We start from the raw sequence: 10970 nt of genomic DNA on the forward strand, positions 1-10970 counted from the left end.
CATGCACGGTGCCTGGAAGCCAGGGAGGGATCAGGGGGCTAGAGAGGCTGGGATGGGGCACAGTGGTCCAGGAGACAGCTGCAGCCGGAGCTAAATTTAGCCTCTGATCTGGCTTTGATGCAGATTCATTTTTGGCTAAGACAGTCCCCCCTCCCCTCCCTACCCAGTCTCTTCCCTGGCAGTGGGAAGGGCCCCTGAAGCTTGAGCTTAGACCAGGGTAAGGACCCCTAGGCTGCCCCCGACCCGCACCCCAGTCTGTTCTTCCTCAACCCCAGAGAGGACGATGGCTGTGGGACAGCTGCCTTTGCCTGGGCACAGTGCCTGCATCTTCCCGCCCTGGGTGTCCTGGGGGTCTGCGAGGGGAGGGGGAGACAGACACCATGCCCTCTTCCTCCTCCCAGTGCCAAGGAGTCACTATTTATAATTTTAAGTCTTCAGTGTCTAATTATAGCTGAGAAGGGGTTAGCAAGAGGGGGGCCAGGAGGTGTCACCTACCGAATGTCCCAGACCCAGTCAGGAGAGAGGAGGAGAGGCTGAGTGAGAAGGCTGGGGGAGCGGGTGTGTCCTGTCCTTACCTGGGGTCATGTCGCAGGCCTCATACCAGCCAGTTTGGGCCAGTTGGAGAGGGAAGGGCCCTGAGTGACAGTGACAGCTGGCTGGGACTGGGACAGGGCTGCAGAGAGGGTCCCCCCCACCACCCCACAGGGTCTTCTGGGGACAGACTGAGACAGAGCCTGCCTGCATCAAGGGTGCAGAGAACTCGGCCCCTGACCCCGCTTTTCTATCTCTCCTTTCAGGGCCAGCATATGGGTGAGGGGGCACCCCCTGGGGCCTGAGCCGCCCCGCGCAGGATGCCCCGTGCCCCCCACTTCATGCCCTTGCTGCTGCTGCTGTTGCTTTCACTTCCCCACACCAAGGCTGCCTTTCCCCAGGACCCCCCTCCTCTGTTGACCTCTGACCTACAAGGTGAGCATCCCTCCCACCCCCGCCAGTCCTCTTTGTGAGCAACTGACCCCACCCCTGTGGGCAGCAAGGTGCAGGGAGCCTCCAGAAGGCTACAAGCCTGACCAGCAGGGCAGTGAGTGGGCAGAGTGCGTGGAACAGCGGGTCTCAGGTCAGTGTTTGCCACCCCGGCCTGGGTTCTCCTGAAGGTGGCGTCGTTGTCTTTGGTGGTAAGAACACGGACTCTCAGCCAGACTAAACCTTAGCAGGTTTGAATCTCTGCTAAGCTGCTCACTAGCCGTGTTGCGTGACCTTGGTTAGGTTATTTATTTATTTATTTATTTACTTGCCAGAGTGTGTTTGTGTCTCTCCCAGAGAGAGGCAGGAGAGGTAGAGGGCAACCCCCAGTGGGGCATGGTCACGCTGCAGTCCTTTCTCTAAGTCTCCATCCTGGAGGGGTTTGGCACATGCACATGCCCGGCATGCTTTCTGAGCCGTCCGGGGTGGAATTTGAACTATGGTTTTCCACGTGGGATCCAGCTCCCTTAGCCATTAATTCTGTAGTGCCGACCCAGTTAGGTTATTTTCTTGATATTTAAGGTTGTTTGTTTTAAATTTACCATAGGATGTGTGCACTCTCCAGAGAGACAGCGAGGGAAAGTGAGACAGCACCCTCTGGGGTGGGGGTGGGGGGGTGGCCACAACACAGTCCCTTTTCCTGTTTTCCTCGGGATTTGGGGCACACATGCATATGTGTCTAGTGTGGTTTTTTAAGTTATTATTATTATTTTTTTTTGGAGAGATTTTCGCTATAGGGCGCATGTGTTCGCTAGACAGACAGAGACATAGAGACAGAAAGCAAGAGATCACCCCCCAGGGGGGATGGTCACGCCGCAATCCCTTCTCCATTCTCCTCTCGGGATCCTGGGCACGCACGCACACGTGCCTGGCGTGAGTTTTAAGCCACCGGGTCCAGGACGCGAACCGTGGTCAACTACGTGGGAGTCCAGCGACATAGCCATTATGCTAACTGCTGGTTCCCTTTAAGTTATGTTTTTAAAATAATTATTTTATTTAACTTTATTCATCATCATCATCATCATCATCATCATCATCATCATCATCATTATAATTATTTTATTTGACCAGGGAGAGAAAGGGAGGGGGGAGCAAGCCACCAGGTCCGGGACTCAAACTGTGGTCAGCCATATGGAAGTCCAGTGCCTTAATCACTATGCCACCTGCCAGCCCCTTAAGTTATTTTTACTATAAGGTATGTGTGCTCACTGGAAAGAGACAAAGTGCGAAATCACCCCCTGGGCGGATGGCCACAGCACAAGCCTTTCTCCATTCTCTTTTTGGTATTTTAAACATGTGTGTACACGCACCTGGTATGTTTTTCAAAGCCTCTGGGTCTAGGACTTGAACCTCACAGTCAGCCATGTGGGATCCAGCACCTTAACCACCACACCACCTACTGTCCCCTCACCAGGGTCTTGACACTGCAATCTACCCCCACCTTCAGCCATTCTGGATCATGGGCACATGTGTGCCTGGTATGTTCAGGGGGGTCTCCAGACAGAAACCTGAAACGTTCTTATCTGGGGCGACCTTGCAGAGTGTTGTGCTTACCTTGCTCCACCATCTGGCCCCTTGGTTTTCTTACATACCCTCTTTCTGCCTCAGTCTCCTCATCTGCAAAATGAAGACAGTATTCTGCCTCATGGAGTCGTAGTGGGGATCTAATGAGGTAGTACATGTAAAGTGCTGAGAGCCTTGTCTGGCACAAAGCAAATTTTTAAAATATGTTTGCTATCATTGCTGGCTGTGAAGTGAAGGCTGGGGGTAGCCCAGTGATTCCTAACACCTCGTACCTCTTACTCTACCACATGTACCGCCATAGGCCTAGGTCCCACTACCACAGAAGCCATACACATACTTTTTCTGAGAAGAATACTTTTTTAAAAGAGATTTTTACTATAGGGTGCATGTACACATATGCACCCGGTATGAGTTTCAAGCTGCCGGGTCCAGGATAGTCAGCCACGTAAGAGTCCAGTACCTTAACCACTATGCCACTGTTGACCCCAGAGAAGAATTCTTATCTATTTGCAGGTCCCTGTTTTATATGCAGGATTCAGAGTAATTTTAAAGGTGGAGGAACTGCAGGGACCAGCAATTAGCATAATGGCTATGTCGCTGGACTCCCATGCAGTTGACCACGGTTCGAGCCCCAGATCCGGTGGCTTAAACTCACGCCAGGTATGTGTGTGTGTGCGTGCCCAAGATCCCGAGAGGAGAATGGAGGAGAAGGGATTGCGGTGTGGCCATCCCCCTGGGGGGGTGATTTCTCGCGTTCTGTCTCTCTGTCTCTCTCTGTCTTTCTGGAGAGCACATGCACCCTATAGCAAAAACCTCTCCGAAAAAAGAGAAGGAAAAAAAAAAAGATGGAGGAACTGCAGTTGGGTCGTGGGGAGTAATTGCTGGGGGGTAGATAAGGATAGCGAACTCGCACATGTAGTAGACACAATTGTAAGCACGTTGGGAATGTTACATTATCTATCCTGAGCTCTGGGCTCCCTTGGAATGCTGATGACTGTGGTTCCCCTGATCAGGCCAGCAGATGCTGGAGTTGGTCTGAGGAGGCAGGAACTCTGGAGGGCTGAGGTGGCCTATGAAGAGCCTTGAGGGGAGGGTGCTGAAGAGGGCTGGGAAAAAATGCTCCAGATAAGCAGTGCACAAGGTGTAAAAGGAATTGCTAGCTCTAGAAGTTTTTTCCTTTCTGTTTTCTTTTTCTTTTTTTTCTCTCTCTAGCAAAAGAGAGACAGGGAGAAGGAGAGGAGGAAGCATCCCCCATCGGGAATGGGTACTTCGCAATCCCTTCTTTTCTGTCTCTCCCTCCTTTAGGGATTTTGTGCACACATGTGCAAACTCGGTGTTTCTCAAGCTACTGGGTCTAGGACTTGAATGATGCTATCAGATTTGTGGGATCTGGCTGCCCACTCTAAGGCAGTTCTAAGGGGCTGGGGGCTGGATGGTGACGCAGAGGTAGCACAGCACTGTGCAAGGCTCACTCACAGGGACGGTTCTGGGTTTGCCTCTGGAGAACTCTGAATACGGCAGGTGCCCGTGATTCACAGTTACCTGAGGTATAGGCTGAATCATGGTGTGATGACTACATTGGGGTGCTCTCTGTCTCTCTCACTCATGCAAGAAATAAATGACTAAATTTGTTTTAGAAGATTTTTTTATTGGGACCAGCAGTTAGCGTAATGGCTGTGTCGCTGGACTCCCACGTAGTCGACCGCGGTTTGCATCCCGGACCCGGTGGCTTAAAACTCACGCCGGGCGCGTGTGCATGCGTGCCCAAGATCCCGAGAGGAGAATGGGAGAGAAGGGATTGTGGCGTGACCATCCCCTCTGGGGGGTGATTTCTCGCTTTCTGTCTCTCTGTGTCTCTGTCTGGCGAGCGCACGCACCCTATGGCAAAAAAAAACCCTCCAAAAAAAAGGTTTTTTTATTTAACTTTATTTTATTTAATTAATTAATTTATTTTAATTTGACCAGAGAGGGACAGAGTTAGAGAGAGAGAAAGAGAGGGAAAGTGAGAAAGCAAACCACCAAGTCTGGGACTTGAACTGTAGTTGGCCATATGATAGTCCAGTGCCCTTAACCACCATGCCATCTGCCAGCCCCTAAATGACTAAATTTAAAAATTGTTTTAGAGGATCTAGCAGATGGCATGGTGGTTAAGGTCGCTGGACTCCCACATGGCTGACACAGTTCAAGTCCCGAACCTGGCAGCTTGCTTTCTCATTTTCCCTCTCTCTCTTTTGCTCTGTCCCTCTCTGGTCAAATTAAAATAAATAAATAAGTAAAGTTAAATAAAATAATTATTTAAAAAAATTGTTTTAGAAAAGAAAGGACATGGGACAAAGAGAGAGAGAGAGAGAGAAAAGAAAAGAAAGAACAGGCCAATGGGTGGCATGGAGGTTCAAGTGCTGGATCCCACATGGCCGACTTCACAGTGCAAGTCCTGGACCTTGAGGTTTGAAAAACACACCAGGCATGTGTGCGTGCCCAATATCCCAAGAGAAGAATGAAGGAGAAGGGACTGTGGCATGGCCATCCCCCCGGGGGATGATTTCTCACTTTCTCTCTCTCTGGTGAGCACACGCAACCTATAGCAAAAATCTCTCACAAAAAATTTTAATTATTATTTTGTTAATTTGTTATAGGGCATGTGCGCTCACCAGAGAGAGAGATGAGGGTTGGGAGGAATAAGAAAGCAAGCTGCAGGTCTGGGACTTGAACTGTGGCTGGTCACGTGAGAATCCAGCTCCTTAACCACCACGCCACCTGCTGGCTCCTTACTATTATCATTTTATGGACAGTCTTTGGGCACCTCACCTCACGTGTGTACCCTATCCGTGGCTGGGTTTCATCTGGAGAGGGTGCTGGGGAACGCGTGGCGACCCGGCCGGCCCTCAGTGTGCCACTGCTCTGTGGTCTCTAGGTATACCCCCTTCATCCTGGTTCCGGGGCCTGGAGGACGATGCTGTGGCTGCGGAACTTGGGCTGGACTTTCAGAGATTCCTGACTTTGAACCGGACCTTGCTAGTGGCTGCCCGGTAAACTGGCCGTGGCACAGTTGTGGGGCAGACATGCATGCTCCTGGGCAGACATGGGACCTGCATGGCCACTGCAGCATCCTGCAGGGGACACGTGCAGGTGCACAAGCCATGGGACATGGACATACTTGAATTGGAGCACAAATGCCAAGGCATGGCATGGGGGGAGGGGGCAGGAGATTTGTGCTATTGGTCCCTGGGCAACTGACCGTGGGTAAGGTGGGAACTGTGGTGCCAGGGGCGGGGGGTGCCTTGCTTGGCTCTGACCCCCGTTACCCGCCCTTTCAGGGATCACGTTTTCTCCTTCAATCTTCAAGCCCAAGCAGAAGGGGAGGGCCTGGTGCCTGACAAGGTGAGGGGCTGTGGGGAGAGGAGCAGGCGTGGAGAGAGGCAGGGAAATGACTAACACGGGCCCAGGGGGCGGGAAGAAGGAGGCTGAAGGAGCCTGATGTGAGGAGGGGTCCAGGTCACCGCATGACTTTCCCTCCTCTACTTCTCGCCAGTATCTAACATGGAGGAGCCAAGACGTGGAGAACTGCGCTGTGCGGGGGAAGCTGACGGTGAGGGGCCCATGAATGTGTGTGGGAGGGAGAGGGCTGCCCGCCAGGAGCTGTCCCAGCGGCCCTCTCCCAGGCCCCCTTCCCACCCCTCTCCCATCCGAGGCCAGGGGAAGGCGAGAAGGAAAGAACCAATGCTCTATTCCCTTTCACTCCTCACGGACAGGGAAAGGGAGATTCAGACCGAAGGACATGCCCAAGGCTGCAGGGGAGCTGACAGCTTAGTTGGGACATTCTCCCCCACTGCTCTGACAGGCCCCAGGGTAGCAGCCTTATTTCCTGCGACCCCCAGTCCCAGTCCTAGGCGCCTGTCACTGACCTGGAGTTTTGACTTCTCCAGGACGAGTGCTACAACTACATTCGCGTTCTCATTCCCTGGGACTCCCAGACGCTCCTTGCTTGTGGAACGAACTCATTCAGCCCCATGTGCCGCAGCTACGGGGTACGAATGTGGGGTCAGGAACACCCCAGAATGGGCAGACGGATGGGAATGAATCAGGACTGAGGTCGGGAGTGGAAATGCAGGGACCTGGCAAGGGTTGGGAGAGGAGGCAAGGGGACACGACTGGGAACCAGACTCCGAGACCCCCAGGGTTCCAGGAACCTGCTCCCTCTGCCCCCAGATAACATCGCTGCAGCAGGAGGGCGAGGAGCTGAGTGGCCAGGCTCGATGCCCCTTCGATGCCACCCAGTCCAACGTGGCCGTCTTTGCAGGTGTGCACCTGGGCGTGTGAGCAGCAGCCGTGTGGCTGGAGGGAGCGCCCGCCTTAGCTCTTCTCCCAGCTTGTCTTTCCCCATTCCCCTCTCTGGAGGGCTGAGGTAGGGCCAGGCTCAGGCCTAGGCGGGGGGCGGAGGGGCCCGAGAAGAGGCAGGACACAGATCCCCGCTCTCTCCCTGACCCCCCACCCATCCCTCCAGAGGGCAGCCTGTACTCAGCCACAGCCGCCGATTTCCAGGCCAGTGACGCTGTAGTTTACAGAAGCCTGGGGCTGCAGCCCCCACTGCGCTCCGCCAAGTACGACTCCAAGTGGCTCCGAGGTCAGGGCGGGCCTGGGGAGGGGGTACGGAGGGAGGACGGGTGTTGGGGCAGGCAGGTGGCACGGTAGTGCGGATGTGCGCCATGGGGAAAGGTGTGTGGGGCTAGGGTCTCTGGGCACGCAGAGATACTCTTCCATACCCTTTCCCTAGAGCCACACTTCGTCCACGCCTTGGAGCATGGAGACCATGTCTACTTCTTCTTTCGAGAGGTCTCTGTGGAGGATGCCCGGCTGGGGAGGGTAAGCAGGTGGGCACTAGGGGTGGGCAGCTAGAGGGTGCTACTGCGTCCTGGGCCAGGCTTGCGTGCCTGATCCTAATCTCCACAGCACAGTTCCCTGGACTCTGAGCCCCCAAATGACAGTAGCCCCAGGCCTCTGCCCCATGAGCTGCTGTGTCCTTCATCCCTGACCCGAACGGACCTACCACACCATCCCCTTTACTTGCAGGGGCCCTAAAATTTGTCCTTGGTGCTTGTAACTTGCCACATCCCCCCGCCCCCACAGGTGCAGTTCTCCCGTGTAGCCCGTGTGTGTAAGCGAGACATGGGCGGCTCGCCTCGGGCCTTGGACCGCCACTGGACCTCCTTCCTGAAGCTGCGGCTCAACTGCTCTGTTCCCGGGGACTCTGCCTTCTATTTTGACGTCTTGCAGGCCTTGACTGGGCCTGTAAACCTGCACGGCCGCTCTGCTCTCTTCGGAGTCTTCACCACCCAGACGAATAGGTTGGTAGGAGGTGGGCAAGTGCAGCCTGACCTGCCCCCCGACCCGTCAGCTCCCAAGCTCCCCTCTCAGAGTCTGCTGATGGGGCAGAGGGCAAGCTCAAGCAAAGGCAGTCTGCCGCCCTGCTCACTCCCTTTCCTCCTGGGGTGGCACCCTCTGACCTGGTATGTGAAGGGCAGCTGCCATTGCTTACCTGGGAGGAGCTGTGCCGTTTCCTTCAGCACCTGCCCCCCACCTTTTCTGGCTCCCTCAGCATCCCAGGTTCTGCGGTCTGCGCCTTCTACCTGGACGATATTGAACATGGGTTTGAGGGCAAGTTCAAGGAGCAGAGGAGTCTGGATGGGGCCTGGACCCCTGTGCCTGAGGACAGGGTTCCCTCACCCAGGTACCCAGGATGCAAGTGCTTTGTGGGGGACATTCTTGGGAGTAGATGCTGGGATTGGAAAGGGGGTGAGGTGTCCAGGGGCTGGGGAGGCCTGTAGTGGGTGGGCAGTGGGCGTGGGGCTGCTCTGGGCAGGGAAGCAGTGCTGCGTCTGTGAGTGGGAGCCGGGGTACCCATCCGGGTTGAGAGCAGTGAGGGTGCAGAGCCTGGGCTCCCTGCCATCAGGTGGCCCCTTTCCATGCTCTCACCAGGCCAGGATCCTGTGCAGGAACAGGTGCAGCTGCTTCGTTCCCCTCCTCACGAGACCTCCCCGATGACGTTCTGATCTTCATCAAGGCTCATCCGCTGCTGGACCCCGCTGTGCCACCTGCCACCCATCAGCCTCTCCTCACTCTCACTAGCAGGTATGGAGCTGGAAGCACTGCCCACTGCCCTCCGTCTCAGGCACTCCCCTCTCTGTGACCCCACAAGGGAAATCACAGTGCCGGGAGGTAGACCCTGACACAGCAGGAGCCAAGAAGGGAGCCTGGGGTGTGGGGCAAGGGCACAGAAGTGGGTACCAGGACACTTGGACTTCTACCGGACAGGCTGCCTTGACCTGAGGCCTCTTCCTCCAGGGCCCTACTGACTCAGGTCGCGGTAGATGGCATGGCTGGTCCCCACGGTAACACCACCGTCCTGTTTCTTGGCTCCAATGATGGGACGGTGCTGAAGGTGCTGCCCCCAGGACAAGCTGGGGGACCTGAGCCCATCCTACTGGAAGAGATTGATGTCTACAGCCCCTCCCGGTGAGGCCTTTGGAGGGGAGGCTCCCACAGAGCAGGGGCAGGATGGCAGAAGGGGAGGTGTGGGAATGGGTTGGGAACACCAGCACTGGCTCTGTGTGCAGAAACCGTGGGATAGAGATAGGGCGAGTCTAGGCTACATGGAGGGGCTGGGCAGCACCCAGGCTGTGCTCACTTGCTTGTCTGCCACCTTCTATTCGACTTGTCCAGGGAGAATGGAGCCTCCGCTGCCCCATCTCTGATTCTTTCTGGCCTCACCCTAGGTGTAGCAGGAAGCGTGCAACCCAAACAGCACGACGCATCATAGGGCTGGAGCTGGACACCGAGGGCCACAGGCTCTTCGTGGCTTTCTCTGGCTGTATCGTCTACCTCCCTCTCAGCCGGTGTGCCCGGCATGGGGCCTGTCAGAGGTGAGGGGGCCTGTGCAGGCCCTTCCTGGGGCAAGCTCCCTGGGCCAGAGGAGCTCAGAAAGAAACACAGGTCTTGGGGTGGTGGGGAAATGTAGGGGTGGTTGGGGTGGGAGGGTACCTCAAAGATTTTGAGGTGGGCAGCAACCAGGGTCTGCAGTAGGGGTTGAGGTGCACGTGGTGGGAATACAGAGCTGGAAGCTCCTGTAAGCGAGGGTGAGAGGAGCGGCAGCAGAAGGGAGGGGGACTGGACAGCAGGGTCCCAGCCTCACATGACTGCTTCCCCCAGGAGCTGTCTGGCGTCTCAGGACCCGTACTGTGGGTGGCACAGCTCCAGAGGATGTGTGGACATCAGGGGACCTGGTGGGTGAGTGAAGGGCCAGTCCCCGGACCTCCTGAGGATGAAGTACCCCACCTCCGAACCAGGAAGCCGAGGGCCAGGGTGAGAGATTGGGACAAGGTACAGAACTGCACTGAGCCACCCCCTTCTCCTAGGACTGATGTGGATCGGGCTGGGAGCCAGGAATCCACAGAGCGTGCTGACTGCCAAGGTAAACAGGGCGGCCGCGGCCTCAGCCACTGCCGCACAGGCGTGACTGATGGCCGCAACCACCATCCCAGGCACAGGCTTTTGTGGCACAGCTCCAGAGGATGTGTGGACATCAGGGGACCTGGTGGGTGAGTGAAGGGCCAGTCCCCGGACCTCCTGAGGATGAAGTACCCCACCTCCGAACCAGGAAGCCGAGGGCCAGGGTGAGAGATTGGGACAAGGTACAGAACTGCACTGAGCCACCCCCTTCTCCTAGGACTGATGTGGATCGGGCTGGGAGCCAGGAATCCACAGAGCGTGCTGACTGCCAAGGTAAACAGGGCGGCCGCGGCCTCAGCCACTGCCGCACAGGCGTGACTGATGGCCGCAGCCACCATCCCAGGCACAGGCTTTTGTCTTTCTCTCCTCCATCTTCACTGCCTCTCTCCCTTCATAGATGGAGCTACTGGGAGTCGGTCTGGCCCTGGGGATTCCGCTTATGGTGAGTCCTCTTGTCCCAGCTCTGCTTTCCCTTGTTTAGCGCAGGCCCCAGTCTGTGCCCCCTGACAGCAGCAGCCCAGCATCCTGAGAACCCGTCTCGGCAAAAGGCCAGCATCCTCCTCACACCCAGTATATATAGTGCTTGGTCACTGTGAACAAATAAATGAATGTCCTGCATGGCGACCCCTTCCCGTGTCTAGAGGAAAACAGAGGCTGCAGTCCTGCGCTCTTGGGTTCCACAGGAGGAGGGGGGAGGACCCCCTGGATGGGTATCAGTGGAGAGCAGGAGCCTCACTGGCTCTGACCTGGTCTCTGTCACCAGTGCTTCTGGGTCCTGGCCCTTCCCCTGAGATCCCCAGTCCCCCCAGTGATGCCCACCCCTGGCCCCAGTCTTCCACTCTTGGAGCTCACACTCAGGGTAAGGGGGCTGCCTGGGAGGGCAGGAGTGACGTGTGGGGCTGCTGGTTCTCGGAGACCTC

At 56.1% G+C, this 10970-nt stretch overlaps 1 protein-coding gene across 1 annotated transcript in view; it reads left to right on the forward strand.

Moving 5' to 3' along the window:
• SEMA6C (semaphorin 6C) overlaps positions 1 to 10765 on the forward strand; it is an 11738-nt gene extending 973 nt beyond the window's left edge. Inside the window, exons 3-18 of the mRNA XM_014584182.2 lie at positions 798 to 966; positions 5459 to 5573; positions 5862 to 5925; positions 6077 to 6133; positions 6471 to 6572; positions 6754 to 6844; positions 7049 to 7168; positions 7319 to 7407; positions 7672 to 7889; positions 8141 to 8272; positions 8521 to 8673; positions 8887 to 9057; positions 9318 to 9464; positions 9751 to 9828; positions 9957 to 10012; positions 10448 to 10765. Coding sequence (XP_014439668.1) covers positions 852 to 966; positions 5459 to 5573; positions 5862 to 5925; positions 6077 to 6133; positions 6471 to 6572; positions 6754 to 6844; positions 7049 to 7168; positions 7319 to 7407; positions 7672 to 7889; positions 8141 to 8272; positions 8521 to 8673; positions 8887 to 9057; positions 9318 to 9464; positions 9751 to 9828; positions 9957 to 10012; positions 10448 to 10557 — 1818 coding nt within the window. The 5' untranslated portion in view covers positions 798 to 851 and the 3' untranslated portion in view covers positions 10558 to 10765. The remainder of the gene's footprint in view (positions 1 to 797; positions 967 to 5458; positions 5574 to 5861; positions 5926 to 6076; positions 6134 to 6470; positions 6573 to 6753; positions 6845 to 7048; positions 7169 to 7318; positions 7408 to 7671; positions 7890 to 8140; positions 8273 to 8520; positions 8674 to 8886; positions 9058 to 9317; positions 9465 to 9750; positions 9829 to 9956; positions 10013 to 10447) is intronic.
• Positions 10766 to 10970: the final 205 nt, after the last annotated feature.

Source organism: Tupaia chinensis, unplaced genomic scaffold, assembly GCF_000334495.1.
Source record: "Tupaia chinensis unplaced genomic scaffold, TupChi_1.0 Scaffold145814_1, whole genome shotgun sequence".
NCBI classification, from domain to species: Eukaryota; Metazoa; Chordata; class Mammalia; order Scandentia; family Tupaiidae; genus Tupaia; species Tupaia belangeri.